The sequence below is a fragment of the Eleutherodactylus coqui genome, chromosome 1 (genome assembly GCF_035609145.1).
Source record: "Eleutherodactylus coqui strain aEleCoq1 chromosome 1, aEleCoq1.hap1, whole genome shotgun sequence".
NCBI classification, from domain to species: Eukaryota; Metazoa; Chordata; class Amphibia; order Anura; family Eleutherodactylidae; genus Eleutherodactylus; species Eleutherodactylus coqui.
In genome coordinates, this window is record NC_089837.1 from 287,930,159 (window position 1) to 287,950,174 (window position 20,016).

At 45.2% G+C, this 20,016-nt stretch overlaps 1 protein-coding gene across 1 annotated transcript in view; it reads left to right on the forward strand.

Moving 5' to 3' along the window:
* The window catches only part of SCMH1 (Scm polycomb group protein homolog 1), a 63,197-nt gene that overhangs the window by 12,624 nt on the left and 30,557 nt on the right, over positions 1-20,016 (forward strand). Inside the window, exons 4-8 of the mRNA XM_066572613.1 lie at positions 1,014-1,084; positions 13,049-13,283; positions 14,667-14,755; positions 16,401-16,644; positions 18,365-18,588. Of these exons, the coding sequence (XP_066428710.1) occupies positions 1,014-1,084; positions 13,049-13,283; positions 14,667-14,755; positions 16,401-16,644; positions 18,365-18,588 (863 nt within the window). The remainder of the gene's footprint in view (positions 1-1,013; positions 1,085-13,048; positions 13,284-14,666; positions 14,756-16,400; positions 16,645-18,364; positions 18,589-20,016) is intronic.

The window sequence follows — 20,016 nt, forward strand, 5'->3', positions numbered from 1 at the left end:
CCCGCATTGAGGAGGACTGGGGGGGGGGGGGGGTATGGGACCACCTCTCATGAGATAGGCTTGAGTCGCAGATGTGAAATCCCCACCGAGCAGCAAGTTATCCCCTATCTTGGTACAACCCCTTTTAAGACTGACATAATCTTACATCTTAAGAAATCTGACCTTTTGTCTTCCATTTGACAACTTTTCCATCTGTCTATTGTGCTTCATTCCAATTAAATAATCAATTGAAATCCCGCCATGACTTTTGTGAAACGGTTGTATATATATATATGTGTGTGTGGTTGTTTGGTTTTTTTTGGGGGGGGGGGGTAGAGAGCCGTGTGTTGGGGTCTTGTAGCTCAGGGTGAATTTAAGCCCCCTTGAAAAAATCATGCACTCCTGTGTGTCACCAGTGATAACTGTTTTGTACACAAAGATGTTCACTTTAAATAGCTTCAGTGCACCAACTATTTTATAGACTATTAAGAAGTCTATTTACTCTTAAATTAGTGCAGTTGTAAATACTAAGACACTATTGTGCTGAAACCTTTGATCAGCTTTTAATTATTTTTTTGGCACGTAAAATAAATGAAAGAGTTTACTCAGAATATTAATTGCATGCCCAGACAATAGCCCTGCAGACAAGTGACATCATCCTAAAGCACAAGATTAAAAAAAAGACACTTTCTATAGTTCAATGCTGCTAGGGAGGACTGCTAACATCTCATACAACCCTATGACCTTTATTACATGTGTGGGCAATGTTGATACTTGGGATCTATTTTGCAAGGATCCACAATACAGTACTCATTGCCTCCCATACTGTACTTTTGTCTATCTCTTCTTTCTTTTTCTTTTCTTTTTTTTGGGGTGGGGGGGGGGGGGGGGACACAGAGATCCTCTCTTGAGCAAGCGTAGTGTCTAGGGTACACAATATTCTGTAAATCCCAATGTGTTATCCGTGTACAGTATTGAAGTGCAAATAACTATGTAAAAATGTATATAATATTTGATATTTTTTTCCTGTATAGGCCACTTCAGTTGGGAAAAATATCTGAAGGAGACTGGATCTCAACCAGCCCCTCCTCACTGCTTCAAACAGGTGAGGCGCATGTGAGACATTTTATGGACATTTTTAAAGTAAAGATCAACATTAGGGATGAGCGAGCGTACTCGGAAAAGCACTACTCGCTCGAGTAATTTGCTTTATCCGAGTATCGCTGTGCTTGTCCCTGAAGATTCGGGTGCCGGCACGGAGCGGGGAGCTGCAGGGGAGAGCGGGGAGGAACGGAGGTAAGATCTCTCTCTCCCTCTCTCCCGCCCGCTCTCCCCTGCTCCCCGCTGCGACTCACCTGTCAGCCGCAGCGGCACCCGAATCTTCAGGGACGAGCACAGCGATACTCGGATAAAGCAAATTACTCAAGCGAGTAGTGCTTTTCCGAGTACGCTCGCTCATCTCTAATCAACATCTCATTAGCATTGCCTACATGCCACACATGTAAACATTGACATTTGTGTGATAGACTTGAATTGCACATCCACATAATCATTGACATAGTAACATCTATTAGGGCTCATTCATATCAGCATTGGAGAGTCCATTCGGCGCCGTTCAGTTCCGCCATAAGATGGAACCATTCGGCCAGAGGGTGCTGAACAAAGCAAGGAAACGGAACTCCGTAACAATGATATGAACAAACCCTTACTTGCACTGGGTATTAAGGAGTTAATAAGAATAACACAGATGTTAGCTTACTGTCAGTTTCTTTTTGTTACAGTATACAGCATTAAAAAATTCATAACTAGAGATGAGCGAACGTACTCGTCCGAGCTTGATACTCGTTCGAGTATTAGCGTGTTCGAGATGCTCGTTACTCGTGACGAGTACCACGCGATGTTCGGGTTACTTTCACGTTAGCGCGCTTTTCTGGCCAATAGAAAGACAGGGAAGGCATTACAACTTCCCCCTGCGACGTTCAAGCCCTATACCACCCCCCTGCAGTGAGTGGCTGGCGAGATCAGGTGTCACCCGAGTATATAAATCGGCCCCTCCTGCGGCTCGCCACAGATGCATTCTAATAGAGATCAGGGACAGTGCTGCAGGTGGCGGAGCTGCTATAGGGAGAGCGTTAGGAGTTATTTTAGGATTTTAGGCTTCAAGAACCCCAACGGTCCTTCTTAGGGCCACATCTAACCGTGTGCAGTAGTGTGGAGGCTGCTTTTTGCAGTGTTGCACTTTTTTTTTTTTTTTTTGTATATCGGCCGTGCAGAGCATTGCGTCCTGCAGTAATTTTACATTGTCCAGGGCCAGTAGTGGTGAGGCAGGGACACAAGACATATTTAGTGTATATGGGCAGTGGGCCTTTCCAAAAACATTTGGGGAAAAAAATCTATTTGGGCTGCCTGTGACCGTCCTCAGTGTACTGGGTCTCTGCTGGGGGTAGTTGTCCTAATTCATACGCAGCCAGCTAAATGTTACAGCAGGCTTGCGCAAAATTCTTTCCTGCCTCTGTGTTGCCTCTTACATCACCGCTGTATTCCTGTCCACAAGTGTACTGGGTCTCTGCTGGGGGTAGTTGTCCTAATTCATACGCAGCCAGCTAAGTGTTACAGCAGGCTTGCGCAAAATTCTTTCCTGGCTCTGCTGTGCGTTCCGTAAGCGAAGTCAGCCTCCATTTAATTACAGCGTTCTGTTTCTGCACTGCTGGTAATACACCATGCTGAGGGGTAGGGGTAGGCCTAGAGTACGTGGACACGGCCGAGGACGCGGAGGTCCAAGTCAGGGTGTGGGCACAGGCCGAGCTCCTGATCCAGGTGTATCGCAGCCGACTGCTGCGGGATTAGGAGAGAGGCACGTTTCTGGCGTCCCCACATTCATCTCACAATTAATGGGTCCCCGCGGTAGACCTTTATTAGAAAATGAGCAGTGTGAGTAGGTCCTGTCGTGGATGGCAGAAAGTGCATCCAGCAATCTATTGACCACCCAGAGTTCTGCGCCGTCCACTGCTGCAACTCTGAATCCTCTGGCTGCTGCTCCTCCTTCCTCCCAGCCTCCTCACTCCATTACAATGACACATTCTGAGGAGCAGGCAGACTCCCAGGAACTGTTCCCGGGCCCCTGCCCAGAATGGCCAGCAATGGTTCCTCTCCCACCGGAGGAGTTTGTCGTGACCGATGCCCAACCTTTGGAAAGTTCCCGGGGTCCGGGGGATGAGGCTGGGGACTTCCGGCAACTGTCTCAAGAGCTTTCAGTGGGTGAGGAGGACGATGACGATGAGACACAGTTGTCTATCACTCAGGTAGTAGTAATTGGAGTAAGTCTGAGGGACGAGCGCACAGAGGATTCGGAGGAAGAGCAGCAGGACGATGAGGTGACTGACCCCACCTGGTTTGCTACACCTACTGAGGACAGGTCTTCAGAGGGGGAGGCAAGTGCAGCAGCAGGGCAGGTTGGAAGAGGCAGTGCGGTGGCCAGGGGTAGAGGCAGGGCCAGACCGAATAATCCACCAACTGTTTCCCAAAGCGCCCCCTCGCGCCATGCCACCCTGCAGAGGCCGAGGTGCTCAAAGGTCTGGCAGTTTTTCACTGAGAGTGCAGACGACCGACGAACAGTGGTGTGCAACCTTTGTCGCGCCAAGATCAGCCGGGGAGCCACCACCACCAGCCTCACCACCACCAGCATGCGCAGACATATGATGGCCAAGCAGCCCGCAAGGTGGGACGAAGGCCGTTCGCCGCCTCCGGTTTGCACCGCTGCCTCTCCCCCTGTGCCCCAACCTGCCACTGAGATCCAACCCCCCTCTCAGGACACAGACACTACCGTCTCCTGGCCTGCACCCACACCCTCACCTCCGCTGTGCTCGGCCCCATCCACCAATGTCTCTCAGCACACCCTCCAGCCGTCGCTAGCCCAAGTGTTGGAGCGCAAGTACGCCGCCACGCACCCGCACGCTCAAGCGTTAAACGTGCACATAGCCAGATTTATCAGCCTGGAGATGCTGCCGTATAGGGTTGTGGTTGTCGCCACTACTTTTCCCGATGTGCCGTCCCAGCCCTGCACGACCACGTCTCCCGCAACATTGTACGCGCCCTCACCAACGCGGTTACTGCCAAGGTCCACTTAACAACGGACACGTGGACAAGCACAGGCGGGCAGGGCCACTATATCTCCCTGACGGCACATTGGGTGAATTTAGTGGAGGCTGGGACAGAGTCAGAGCCTGGGACCGCTCACGTCCTACTCACCCCCAGAATTGTGGGCCCCAGCTCGGTGGTGGTATCTGCGGCGGTGTATGCTTCCTCCACTAAACCACCCTCCTCCTCCTCCTCCTCCTCCTACGCAACCTCTGTCTCGCAATCAAGATGTGTCAGCAGCAGCATGTCGCCAGCAGTCGGTGTCGCGCGGCACGGCACGGCAGCACAGCGGTGGGCAAGCGTCAGCAGGCCGTGCTGAAACTACTCAGCTTAGGAGAGAAGAGGCACACGGCCCACGAACTGCTGCAGGGTCTGACAGAGCAGACCGACCGCTGGCTTGCGCCGCTGAGCCTCCAACCGGGCATGGTCGTGTGTGACAACGGCCGTAACCTGGTGGCGGCTCTGCAGCTCGGCAGCCTCACGCACGTGCCATGCCTGGCCCACGTCTTTAATTTGGTGGTTCAGCGCTTTCTGAAAAGCTACCCACGCTTGTCAGACCTGCTCGGAAAGGTGCGCCGGCTCTGCGCACATTTCCGCAAGTCCCACACGGACGCTGCCACCCTGCGCACCCTGCAACATCGGTTTCATCTGCCAGTGCACCGACTGCTGTGCGACGTGCCCACACGGTGGAACTCTACGCTCCACATGTTGGCCAGGCTCTATGAGCAGCGTAGAGCTATAGTGGAATACCAACTCCAACATGGGCGGCGCAGTGGGAGTCAGCCTCCTCAATTCTTTACAGAAGAGTGGGCCTGGTTGGCAGACATCTGCCAGGTCCTTGGAAACTTTGAGGAGTCTACCAAGATGGTGAGCAGGGATGCTGCAATCATTAGCGTCACCATTCCTCTGCTATGCCTCTTGAGAAGTTCCCTGCAAAGCATAAAGGCAGACGCTTTGCGCTCGGAAACGGAGGCGGCGGAAGACAGTATGTCGCTGGATAGTCAGAGCACCCTCCTGTCTATATCTCAGCGCGTTGAGGAGGAGGAGGAGGAGCATGAGGAGGATGAGGAGGAGGGGGAAGAGACAGCTTGGCCCACTGCTGAGGGTACCCATGCTGCTTGCCTGTCATCCTTTCAGCGTGTATGGCCTGAGGAGGAGGAGGAGGATCTGAAAGTGATCTTCCTAGTGAGGACAGCCATGTGTTGCGTACAGGTACCCTGGCACACATGGCTGACTTCATGTTAGGATGCCTTTCTCGTGATCCTCGCGTTACACGCATTCTGGCCACTACGGATTACTGGGTGTACACACTGCTCGACTCACAGTATAAGGAGAACCTTTCCACTCTCATACCCGAAGAGGAAAGGGGTTCGAGAGTGATGCTATACCACAGGACCCTGGCGGACAAACTGATGGTAAAATTCCCATCCGACAGCGCTAGTGGCCGAAGGCGCAGTTCCGAGGGCCAGGTAGCAGGGGAGGCGCAGAGATCAGGCAGCATGTACAGCACAGGCAGGGGAACACTCTCTAAGGCCTTTGACAGCTTTCTGGCTCCCCAGCAAGACTGTGTCACCGCTCCCCAGTCAAGGCAGAGTCGGCGGGAGCACTGTAAAAGGATGGTGAGGGGGTACGTAGCCGATCGCACGACCGTCCTCCGCGACGCCTCTGCCCCCTACAACTACTGGGTGTCGAAGCTGGACACGTGGCCTGAACTCGCGCTGTATGCCCTGGAGGTGCTTGCTTGTCCTGCGGCTAGCGTCTTGTTAGAGAGGGTGTTTAGTGCGGCTGGGGGAATCATCACGGATAAGCGTACCCGCCTGTCAACCGACAGTGCCGACAGGCTTACACTCATCAAGATGAACAAAGCCTGGATTTCCCCAGACTTCTCTTCTCCACCAGGGGACAGCAGCGATACCTAAACAATACGTAGGCTGCACCCGCGGATGGAAGCATTGTTCTCTATCACCATCAAAAACGTGGACCTTTTAGCTTCATCAATCTGTGTATAATATTCATCCTCCTCCTCCTGCTCCTCCTCCTGAAACCTGACGTAATCACACCGAACGGGCAATTTTTCTTAGGCCCACAAGGCTCAGTCATATAATTTTTATATGTTTAAATGCTCATTAAAGCGTTGAAACTTTGACCTGAACCAATTTTTATTTTAACTGGGCTGCCTCCAGGCCTAGTTACAAATTAAGCCACATTAACGAAAGCGATTAATGGGTTTCACCTGCCCTCTTGGTTGGGCATGGGCAATTTGGTACACCAATTTTTTGGGGCCCTCGCCTACAGTGTAATCCAATTAATTTTTTGCCCACCTGCATAAAAGCTGACGTTACATCAGCTGTGTTGGGCACTGCAATGGGATATATTTATGTACCGCCGGTGGGTTCCAGGGAGCCACCCATGCTGTGGGTCCACAGGGAGTTGTAACTGCATGTGTCTACTTCTAAAGAACCCCAGTCTGACTGGGGCATGCAGTGTGGGCCGAAGCCCACCTGCATTAAACATGACATTACCTCAGCTGTGCTGGGCACTGCAATGGGATATATTTATGTACCGCCGGTGGCTTCCTGGCACCCACCCATGCTGTCGGTCCACACGGAGTTGTAACTGCATGTGTCTACTTCTAAAGAACCCCAGTCTGACTGGGGCATGCAGTGTGGGCCGAAGCCCACCTGCATTTAATCGGACGTTACCTCAGCTGTGATGGGCACTGCAATGGGATACATTTATGTACAGCCGGTCGGTTCCAGGGAGCCACCCATGCTGTGGGTGCACATGGAATTCCCATTGCGGCGTTGTACCTGCCTGTGACTATTTATAAAAAACCGCGGTCTGACTGGGGCATGCAGACACCTTGACAGAATGAATAGTGTGTGGCACATAGGTTCCCCATTGCTATGCCCACGTGTGCAGCTCCAGATGGAGGTGGCACAGGATTGGATTTCTCATTGCTTCTGTACAGCATTGTGGGCTATCGCCCCGCCCCTTTTAAAGAGCGTCGCTGCCTAGCTGTGCCAACCCTCTGCAGTGTGTGCCTGCGGTTCCTCCTCATGGCAGACGCACTTATAAATAGACATGAGGGTGGTGTGGCATGAGTGCAGCTGAAGGCTGCGCAGGGACATTTTGGTGTGCGCTGTGGACACTGCGTCGTGCGGGGGGGGGGGGGCAGCATGTAACCCAGGAGAAGTGGCAGCGGAGTGTCATGCAGGCAGTGATTGTGCTTTGTTGGAGGTAGTGTGGTGCTTAGCTAAGGTATGCATTGCTAATCAGGGCTTTTCAGAAGTAAAAGTTGTTGGGAGGGGGGGGGCCCACTCTTGCCGCTATTGTGGCTTAATAGTGGGACCTGGGAACTTGAGATGCAGCCCAACATGTAGCCCCTCGCCTGCCCTATCCGTTGCTGTGTCGTTCCCATCACTTTCTTGAATTGCCCAGATTTTCACAAATGGAAACCTTAGCGAGCATCGTCGATATACAAAAATGCTCGGGTCGCCCATTGACTTCAATGGGGTTCGTTACTCGAAACGAACCCTCGAGCATCGCGATAATTTTGTCCCGAGCAACGAGCACCTGAGCATTTTGGTGCTCGCTCATCTCTATTCATAACCCTTTTATTTATCCATTGATTTAGATGTCTGAGGTCCTGTTTTCTTTCTTTTTAATGGTACTATTTAATGTACAATATATCGAACTAAAAAACCTTTAAAAAAATTCTAAGTGGAATGAAATGGACAAAAATATTGAAATCTCGCGATCTTTGGGTGCATCTTGTTTCTAAGCCGTACACACTGCAACAAAAATGACATGATAACTTTATTCTGTGGGTCAGTACGATTACTACGATACCAGACTTATATAGTTGGTTTTTTTTTGCTGTACTACTTTTATTTTCTTTCGAAGATATTTAATTTTTTTACATTTCTGCCACCACCTTCTGCACGCTATAACTTTTTTATTTTTCCGTTGACATAGTTGTGTGAGGGGTCATTTTTTTGCAGGACATCCTGTAGTTTCTATTAGTACCATATTGGAATACATCTGACTTTTTTGATCGCTTTTTGTTACATGTTTTCTTGGAGAGGATAGCGCACTGGAAAGGCCGCGCAGGAAATTGGCAGAATGAAACTGCCTCGAACTAGGACATCATCAGCTACAGCGCACTCATGCAGTGGCAAATAGACATGGGATTCTGGAATGTAGAGAGCATATCTGCTTCTGGAGGCAGAGTAGTTTTCCTGGTGGCATCAGTACACAGGCTTGGGCTGTGTTGAAGGAGAGTCCTAGAAAATCCAGACATTCTGAGGGTGAGAGGAAAGACTTGGAATGGTTGATGATCCATCCAAACCTAGACAGAATGTCCAGAGCAATGTGAAGACATTCCAGGTTAGCTGCCTGGGTTGGGGCCTTTATCAAGATGTTTCCAAGATAGTAGATGGCTTCTATACGCTTGGCATGCAGGAGGGCCATCAGCTATGCCAGAACCTTTTTAAGTACTTGGGGGACTGTGGCCAGCCCAAATGCAAGAGCCATTAATTGATAGTAATTGGACCAGATGGTGAATCGTACATAACGCAGGTGCACTTGACAGATGGGGATATGAAGGTAGGCATCACTAATGGATGAAAGAAACTCTTCTGGCTCCATGGCTGCAACAACAGATCTCAGCGACTCCATGCGGAAATGTCGGCCTTTCACGTACCAATTCAGGTTCTTCAGGTCCAGAACAGGTATGGCAGACCCATCCTCTTGGGTACCATGAATAGGTTGGAAATCAAAAGCGTTGAGAAGGAAGAACTAGAGTGATAACGCCTTGAGAAGATAGATTTATGTATTGCATGTACTAAGGCTTGAAGATCTTTAAGCTGAAGAAGCATTTGGGAGGGTTGAAAGAAAATTCTGTGGCATAGTCTGAAGAAACAACCTCCTGAACCCAGGCGTCTGAGACTTGGGCAAGCCTGGTTTTCTTAAACAGAGAAAGTCTTCCCCCTCTTCCGCGCCCACAATGGAAAAAGCGGGTGGGGCCTGCCTATCATGTGGAAGATTTAGTGGACAATGACTTAGAGCACTGTAGACCGGGATGTCAGGAGGGACTCAGTTTAAAGCAAGGCCTTCACTTCTGAACTTGAGATTTTTTTTTTCACTATCTGAGGTCCAGGATCTGGAGCGTCAATAGGAACAAATTGAGATCTTTTCCTCTGTTGCTCTCGCACATCTGGGTCTGCTCTATAGTAGGTGGGAACTTTTTTCATTCAGTGGCATCAGCAATGAACCCATCTAGTCTGTTGCCGAAAAGCCTTGTGCCAGCAAAAGAAAAATTTGTTAAAGACCTTTTAGAAAAGACTTTAACCTCAATGTGCGGCATGTAGCTACCTAAGCTGCCAATGCACAAACTAAAAGCCTGGCCATGTTCAGGGACACATCACAGATAAACATCGCTGTCTGGCCTATTTAAGGCGCACTATCTGATGAAGAACCGGAGAGGATACCTCTGCGCAGTTGTTTGGCACAATTTAGCAGTGGCCTTGCTGACCCAGTTGGAGGTGAAAACTGGCCTGAAAGCCAAAAGAGGTTTTTGCTATGGATTCAATCTTCCTTTATTGCACGTCTTGAAAAGACAAAGCTTCTGCCATAGGATGAATGGTATGTTTTGCCAAACGGGACACTGGTGGAGCTGATCTTTTTTCACCAACTCCTTTGGAAGAGGATACATAAGGTCTAAGCACCTAAGTATAGTGAAGTATTTGTCGGGATTATTCCTTTCTCTGATTAACACATGGTCAAAGTCCTCATGAGGAGGAAAGGGCTTCAAAGAAAGCCTTTGGAGCCTGAAGGAAAAAGTCACCACAGACACACTAGGTGTCTGATCCAATAGTTACGGCAATTATTAGGCTACCCACAAAATTGGAGATTTGGAAGCCTGATCCTTATCTAGATCGGAATCAGAGGGGTAATTTGAATGGCTATTATCTCTTCCCCCACCCCAGCGTTCGCCTGCCTTTAGCAAGGAAGGGAGTCCTCCATTGGGGGAAAAGGGGGGGGCACTATGGCTGGTGGACCAAGTTTAAGTTAATGTTCAGATGTACCTCCTTTTTTCTGAGCTATGGGTGACAACAGAATGGTTAACTCTGTTCTGTTTGCCCTCCTCGTCAGAGTAACAGGCAGACTCCTGCCTCCCTGTATTCCCTAAATTGTTACGGTAGTTCAAGACCAGTAACAAAGAGGTCTGCCTCCTATGGACACTAAGCCAAAACTGGATAGCTTGGTGTCTGCAGGGGAAATATAGCTAGTGTGAGGAGCTAACACTTGTTTCTGCTTAGTGTCCGCCTCTTAACGGCAGTAACTATACTCAGTCAAAACTGTGTTCTCCAATGATACGGATGAGAAATTACATATTTTCTTTCAAAAATATTCTCATTCTCTTTTAAGGCCAGTGTGTTCAACCAATAATATTTACCCCCCAAAAAACTTCCACTTCTTCTTTGCATAGCTAGTTATTTGGTTTTAGTGATTTGTGGACATTGCCATAGTCTAACAATTTCAACAAGTTTCCCCTGAAATCCTTTAAAAAGGTTTTCCCAAAATGCAAAACCCTTAAATAAAGGGAATTGAGTTGCAATACCAGGCATTGCCATACCAGACGTACAGAGCTGTGTTTGGTAAACATTGAAAAGAACCACTGAGTGCTATGGCCCCAAATGGAGACTGTCTACCATATTTTCAGCCTGTTGAACAACCCTATTCAGCCTGTTGATAGATCTGTTTTTTTGTACCTTTTGTACAAAATCAGTCTATACCAACAGGAAGCTAAGGATAGGCATCCTAATGTACCAAAATAAAGAATAATAAGAGCATAAAATACATCAGGCGCCACCCTTGTTGGTGTTCTATGCATGTATCATATTGGACATGATGTGTCAGTATGTTGTGGTGTAGGTGCTATTTATTTTGTGTATCATATGTTTGGCAATTTGTATAATTGGTTTAACCTTTTGGACAAGCACTGCCTTATACTATCATTACAAGGTGACGTCTGCTTCTAATGAGTGTTCTATGCTTCCATTAAAAAAAAAAAATTATATATATATGTTATATAATTTTATCTATTGCGAACTTCAATAAACTTAAATTTTTTTGTATGTAAATTATTTTTTGTTCACGGGCGTTTCTCAGTAGAAATTATGTACATTTCTCATTGGTGTGATATATGTTAGTTTGTACTGATGATAGGATAAGTATCCTGTTGCACCTTCCTATTTGTCCTCTGTTTTCCGTTGCTTTTTATTACATGATGTAAAAAAAAAACGGGATGTTTCAAGTGGATGAAAAAACATGTTTTGAACCTAACTTTAGGCCTTCTGCAAATGTCACATCTAGGTAGAGCAGGACAGTCTATTAGTGTGATTGTTCCCTGTAAGAGAAACTAGGTAATCCTGTAGATATGATACCTTTTAATGGCTAACAAAAATGCATGATGTTAATGCAAGCTTTCAGACTTTTGCTCTGTCCTTCATCAAGACATAATAAAATGGATCCGAAGAGGCATGCATATTTATACGCACATACTTATAACAAGGCACATGCATGGATGTGAATAAATAGTCACTGGTAAGAGAGTGAAGGTTTTATGGTCCCTAAGTTAGTGAATCCTAGCACAGAAATATTATTCCATCTCCCTTATTAGTACAGAAATACAAACATCTGTAAGACATTACTGATAAGGGAGTGAAAGTTTTATGGTCCCTGCATTAGTGTTGGGGGGGTTTTACCAGACCAGCAGTGTGATTTGTATTATAGATTTCTCATACTGCCCACTCATGCATGAATCCTCATGAATAATTTTAGCCCTCTATTAAAAGTGTCAAAAGTTGTTATGAATTTATATTCCCAAATTCTTCTATGGCTTTGTGACTTGAAATTGCCTTTCAATATCATAACTTTCATATCTTCTATGTCGTGACCATGACTCCCTTACCAGTGACTAGTTTTTTTATTTTTTTTAAGTGCAAATTATTCACATCCATGTCTGTGCCTTGTCATAAGTATGTGTGTATAATGAGGCATGCCTCTTCAAATCCATTTCATTATGCCTTGATGAAGGACTGAGGGTAAAAATCTGAAAGCTCGCTATAACATCATGTATTTTTGTTAGCAATTAAAAGGTCTCATATCTACAAAATTATTTGATTTCTCTAACTGGGAACAATCACATTTTGATCTACCTGCTAACATGGTACCAAACCTTTTTCATTAGTCTATAAGTGGTAATGTGTAATGATTTTGAAAATGATATTGTATGAACAATGTTGCAAATATATGTCCTTCTTTAAAAGATCTTGAAATCATGACCTGTTTTGAATAAACTAAAAATTGCAAGTACAATGTAGGCTGGTAGGACAATTTCAATATTCATGAATGTTTTTCCGATTATGAGTCATGCTTATAATAGAAGTACAAGTTTCAATAAAAAAGAGAACCTCTAAATGCAGTATCACATGCATCAATAGGTAATAACAAAGCAACAGTTTCCTTTCTAATAGAGGGTACCTGTTTTACATGGCAATTGGTACAGGCCATAAAAATGCATTATAGTGGCACGTGTGATGCTCATGATATCAAAAATAACAGACACTAAGAACTAAACCTTGCTTTTCAGTAATGTGCGGATAATTATCTGTAGAGCAATTCCTTAATGCACATTTCCTACCAGCTAATCTCAAGGACAAATATTCTAAAAGAAGCCTCTGGTCACAAAAATCTGCTACTATATCATGAATGGCTCTGCTGACAAGGAAAGGAAAGTAACCAAAATATAATCTGAAGAATGAATTATAATTTAAAACAAGGAACAAAACAAAGTTGTGTTTTGTTTTATCATGCAGTGTACTTATGGTAAAATATTTACCCATTTCCCATTTTCTATCCTTAGTCCTGTTCTCCCCCATCCAACGATTACAAGATTGGAATGAAGCTGGAAGCCCAGGACCCAAGGAATACAACCTCCACTTGCATTGCTTCTGTGGTAGGCCTTACAGGAGCAAGGCTTAGACTGCGTCTTGATGGAAGTGACAACAAAAATGATTTCTGGAGACTGGTGGATTCATCAGAGATCCAACCCATTGGCACATGTGAAAAGAGTGGGGGTATGCTGCAGCCTCCCCTAGGTGTGTATTTCTTTCTATACAGAATGTGCATAGAAACTTATAGATACTGTGTGTGTGTGTATATATATATATATATATATATATATATATATATATATACACACACACACACATACACCTATGGGTTAGTGCACTGATGTGGCACTAAGTACTCAGCCAACTCACATAACATAATGGAGTGTTTCAGTGGTGTATTAACAGTTCTGTTCTACTCTTGTAACACAGAGGGAAAAGAGATTGTTATGTTTCGTACTGCTTATTCTGTTCTTCATGAGTGCAATAGCAAAAGTACAACTGCAGAACTGCCTACTGCTAATACTTTAAGAGAATCTGTCAGCTTAAACATGCTGTCCACACTGCAGGCATCATGTAATAGAGCAGGAGGAGCTGAGCGGACTGATATAAAGTTTCATGTGGAAACATTCAGTATAACTTGTGTTTTATATCTCTGCATTTTCTGAGCTGAACAGTCCAATGGGCGGTCCTATCAGTGATTGACAGCTACAGCTGTATACACAGTCATACACAGGTAGCTGTCAGTTAAGGCTCATTTAGACCCAACGATTCCCGCTCAAAAATTGCTCAAAGCCATCTTTTCAGCGAGAATCGTTGGGTCTAACTGCATGGACATCATGAGTTTTCATTAACGAGTCATTCATCTTTGTCTTTCAGCAAGCTGAAGGAGAACGACGAGCATCATCAGTCCTGCGCGCTGAGTGCTCAGCGGGATACCGCTGACACTACTGCTTCAGCTGGTATCCCACTCGGAGAACACAGCCGGACTATGAAGAAGACAGCACTCCAGCTGTGTTCTGCATACCCCGCTCGGAGCGCTCAGAAGACAACATCAGCGGTCCCGCTTGTCTTCTGCATACAGCGTGCCTTTATTTACACACTTTATGCAAAGTGAATGCTCAAAACTGTCACTCAAACTACCGTTTGAGCAAATTTTGAGCAACCATCTTGCCATGTAAATGCACACAATAATTATTGCTCAAAAGATGTCTTTTGAGCAAATTTTGAGCAATTGTGTCTAAATGTGCCTTAAGATTTCCCCCAACAGACAGTGCGCCAAATACAAGAAGCACAGAATAAGCAGTACCAAACAATACAATCTCTTTTTCCTCTGTGTTACAAGAGTAGAACAGAACTGTTAATGGTCCCGACCAGGCATACATTTCTGGTATAATTTATACATAAATCTGTCGATCTGGGGCAGCCACACCCTTCCTGAAAGCCCAGCTCACTTTTTTAAAAGAGTTGCACAGCAAGCTCAAAATTTAGTGACTTACGCCAGTATTGTAGCTAACAGCCTTTGTTCACGAGCTACTATATGTTCTTAATAATGTAGAAAGCATGACTGGAACAAAAACTGTTTTTTAGGCTTTCGACTCAATGCCTCTTCCTGGCCTATGTTTCTTCTGAAGACACTAAATGGAGCTGAGATGGCACCAGCTAAAATATTCCACAAGGTATAGTTAAATTATGTTCTTCAAAATAATTGTTTTCACTCAAAATTTCTGTACAGGAGATATTTTGTCAAGTAAAACGGAATTGAATTAGGATCTATAAGGTTTCTTTTATGTGGCTAATACTTCTCTGTTGGTTAAATATCAGCCTATAGCATCGTCACATGATCTAACAGTGTACTTCTGAGGCTGCTCTCACACAGGATGCTTTTTTCCATGATTAGCGTGGCATCCTGTATGCCATGTTAACCACGGTACAACACCGCCATTGATTTCAATTGGGCTTCGCAGACCAGTGCTTGAACAAGCAGTCTGCTCTATTTGCCCGTTTTTTAATGCACCTCATCATCCATAACAGTCATGGGATGTGTTAAACGATATAGCATGCATTCGAAAATGCCGTAAAATGCGGTTTCGCAAGGCTTTTTCTTAATGCATGTATGAGAGCAGCCTAAATGTCATCATTTGAACTCCCATTTCTGGTTACAGAACAACTTGCAAAAAAACTTCATGTAACTCGAAATTGTTACAAAATTGATACAAGTAAAATATCTGAAAAGTTAGTAATAATTTTATGTAGAATAATGTAAACGTGTGTAAATACTGTCTAAATTCCTATGTATGGCCTGCATGCCTTTCTTTGTGGTCTTAGTGATTATTCTGTGCTCATGGGGGCAAAACTATACATAAGTAGGCTTTAAATAAGAAAAATAACTAATTTTACTGTACCCTTCCACTTACTCACTGTTTCCCTTTGCCACTGCTAGGATCCCTAACCGGTTTGTTGCTTACGGAGAATAGTCATGGTCTGCATTAGGCATACCACAAAACCTGTTTTGTCTGGGTAACCCATATAGCTCCTGAGTTTCCCCATAACAATGGCAGCCACAATACATGCCAGACATGCATTGCTCCCCATAACAATGCCAGCCATACAGTGCAGTACTGGTACTTACCTGTTCCTGTTCCCACCTGGTGAAAGACTCTTCACCTTTTCTCTTATTATTAACGTGGAGCACCATGATTTTGCGATACTAAGTCATGAGATGTCTTTCATATTTGTCTATATTGTGGCCACCCAGGGGTTATGTTGTGGTTTGCAGCCTGTCAGAGGTTTTGCTAGCATATCATAATATTGGATTGTATTGGTTTTATGAGAAATTGCAATCCTTAGGCCCAATGCACACAGCCGGATTTGCATTGCGGAATCCAGAATGGGCATCTACCTCCAGATTCCGCAGCAAATACTTGCTCTAGCATGCAACATAAAAGTGGGTTTCCATGGCCACGAGCAGAAAATTGCAGCATGCTGTATTTTGAGCCGGATTCTGTGTGGACGGCTTCCATTGAAGTCAATGGAAGACGTCCGTCCCATGGCCCTTCTGCAATCATCATTGCGGAAAGGCCGTGGGATCAGCGTCCTCTCCTACCGACGGTGCAGTCACATCTGTACTGCGCATATGCCGCAGCCGCCACATCCACAGTACAGAAGAAAAAGCATCCGTACAGGTACGCAGGGGCTCACCGGGATCCAACCCGGTCATGTGCATTTGGCCTTAACCAAATTAAAACTAAAGTAAGAGTGCACACAATTCTAGCTTTACAGAAATGGGATCTGTACCTCAAGCATTTTACTGTCTCTTTACAGGAGCCGCCTTCTCCAGCTCAGAACAATTTTGAGATAGGTATGAAGCTGGAAGCAGTAGACAGAAAAAATCCCCATTTTATCTGCCCAGCGACTATTGGGGAGGTGAGGGGCAGCGAGATTCTTGTGACTTTTGATGGATGGAGGGGAGCTTTTGATTACTGGTGCCGATATGACTCCAGGGATATCTTTCCAGTGGGCTGGTGCTCTCTGACCGGTGACAACCTTCAACCTCCTGGCACTAAAGGCATGTAGTACACTGCATAAAAAAGGATGTTTTTGTTTGTATTGTTTTGTCATTAAGCCTACACTTGGTTCAGAAATGGCCCTCTGCCTCCCTATAAACAGAATATGCACTATTTGTAAAATAAAAAAAATCAAGCACCTAGAAGAAGTTGTCATTTTGCTGCAAAATTCAGCATGCAGTCTCAACTCCATGACTCTTTAATGTACATGGGCACCTTTATAACCGAGGTGTTACCTAACCTTTCATTGCAATCCTGCCTGTGACAATAATAATAAGATGGCAGGCTAACTCGTGTGAATATACCAATATTTCAGGAGTATTTTTAAATATGGATAGTGACATGGGAAATTAGCCTACACTTGGTGCAGCAATAGCCTCTAACTCACTGGAAACAGAATATACACTCTTTCTAAAAAGAAAACAAAATCAGGCACTTGGAAGAAGTCATTTTGTTGCAAAACTTTGCATACAGTTACATCTCAGGCAGATATGTAAATGCTTAGAGTTGTGGTGTGATTAGATGAACAGTCTTGCCACCTGAGGCTCTAAAAGTGATTTCCCCCTTGGCCTATATAAAGGCTCTCAGAGGCTACTTGTATGTAGTTGACCTGTTTTTCCGCTTGTAGAATTTGTTGACCACTTGATATGCCTCTACAATACAATTGAAGAGGTTTTGATAAGTTAATAGAGTTTGAGAGGGGGAATATTATTGAAATGCAAAAAGCTGGATGGTCGTATCAACTAATTGCTCACCACTTAGGCTCTTCTGACCAGACAGGTGTTGGGACCAGTGGATGTGTGAGAGCACGCACACAAGGCTACCGAGCTCAGGAAACCCTCGACAGACCACCAGTAGAGAGGATCGTCTAACAAGCAGCTCCAACTATTTCATTGTCCACTATCCATACATGGCACCATTGTTACAGGCCACCGTGTCTGTTGGAACCATTTATAGACACTTGGCTGAAGAATATTTGGTCTCACGGCATCCATTACATTTACTGTCTTTGAGACCCACCATCGCTTCCGTTTGCAGTGATGTCGTGAATGACGACTGCTAGGGAGTGGAACCAGGTTGTCTTCAGTGACGAATCCAGGTTTAGTTTAGGCATTGTTGACTGCCGTGTTTGGGTCTGATGACTCAAGGGTAAGCAGCTCAGTACTGCACTCTGCCCCCAATGCCTGTGTGATGATCTGGGGAGCCATAGCACTCGACAGTCACCCCTATTAGTGGTACGAGGGACAATGACAGCTACCGTGCGACATATGTTCAGGACATCCTGCAGGTACATGTGTTCCTCTCATGGCAGGATAATGCTCAGCCACATGTAACAAGGGTATCACAGGAATGCCTTCACAACATGTCCAATCACTACTGGAGCATGTATGTGATCATCTGAAATATCAACTTTGACAGCCTGTGAGTTTGCATGAAAGTTTTAAACTTTACTGAACTAAGAACTTTTTTCCTCACACTAGGACACTAGAGGCACTGATTATTTGATCGCATATATAATTTGCAACATTTAGTGTTTAATAGCATTGTTGCCTGTCAGTTGATTTTAGATTTATCAATTACAATAAGCTATTTCGGACGGTACTTTACATAAATGGCTGATAACAGATTAGTAGACACGTCATCTTACCAGTCCTCTTCATTCTTTATTCATATAATGGTTATATGTCAGTGCTAAAAAAATATTTCAACTTTTTTATGCAGTGGCCATTCCAAAAAGTCCAGCTCCAGCTGCAGGTATCGCTTCTGGGATCTTGCGAGGCCCTAAAACCTTACTACCTGGTGTGCCAGGACGTAGACGTCGAAAGCCAGGAAGAAAGAAGGGGCAGTTACCTAAAGCTCTTGCACATCAGTTAACAAGTCAACCACCCAAACTTTGTGAGCCTTTCCGCTTTCCCAAGAAGAGAGGTCCCAAACCTGGAAGCAAGGTACTCGTCCATAAGCTAACACACTGCTGATGTGTCAAAGTAAGATCATAAGTGTCATATTTATTTATATTAAGAATGACAGTCAAACCATATTATTTTTTTTGTTTTAAATAAAACTAGGTCTACCCATATTCAATTTGCATTCCTTTATACTATTAGTTTTCTTCATAGAAGCTACCACATACTGATACAATTCAGCAGATTTTTTAGATATGTCATCATTACCCAGTTGTATCCAATTTAAAGGGAATCTGTGACCACATTTATACTGCTGTCTCTGAGGACACTTTATATGAGGTGATGGCCGGCACACTGATTGCTGCAATATGTCTGCCTTATGTATCCGTGAAGCAGGTTGTCAGAAACATACATTTTATTAGCAGCAACACACATGGAGGTCTACAGGAAGTAGTTTTCCATATTTATAAGCTGCAGGCTAGCCTCACCCACTGCAACCTCAGCCACTGATTGACAGCTGTCTCTTATACACAGAACTAGGCAGGCAGTTGTCAATCAGTTTCTGAAGGGTGGGGTGGGCTAGACTGCAGCTCATGAATATTGAGGACTATTTCCTGTAGTCTTTTGTATGTGTGCACTGATACTGATAAAATGAATGTTTCTGACAACCCCATAGATACCCAATACAGACTTATCACTGCAATTAGCGTGCTTGTGACCACATTATTCTATCCTCAGAGCAGACCATAAAGCCAGAGACAGATTCCCTTCAATAATCTGTCACATACCAAATGCTTAGCATTACAATTAGGCCGTCTGCACACGGGCAATTTTGTATTGCGGAATCCGGAGCTGGCGTCCGACTCCTGATTCCGCAGCAAATACCACCCATAGCATGCAATGGAAAAACGCTTTTTCCTGCACACGAGTGGAAATCAAATGTGATTTTCCGCTCACGGAGAAAAAAATTACAGCATGCCCCATTTTTGCACGGATTTTGCGTGGATGGCTTCCCTTGAAATCAACGGAAGCTGTCCGATCTGCGGCCCTTCTGCAATTGACATTGCATAGCGATGATGTGGAAAAAGCAGGAGTTTACAAGAAAAAAATCTGTACTGCACATGTCCGACAGCTTGCTGTGCGGACCATCCGCAGTACAAATGAAGCGAAGAGAAACCAGGTAAGTGCGGATGCTGCTGCCAAGGCCGGATTCTGCATGCGAAATCCGACCCGCCCATGTGCAGGCAGCCTTACCTATATCTCTATTTCTAAATTAATCTGCAATATAATATCACCTTATGTGTCAAATATTTAAAGTAACAGACACACTGATGTAAGCGGTGTTACAGTACACACAGAAGGACTAGCCAGTCAGCATCTGGAAAGAGACGGAGGGTACATATATGAATATGCATGAGCTTTATTGGACTCCTCTCCAGTCCAGTCCTGCAAAATTTCAAAAGTAAGCTT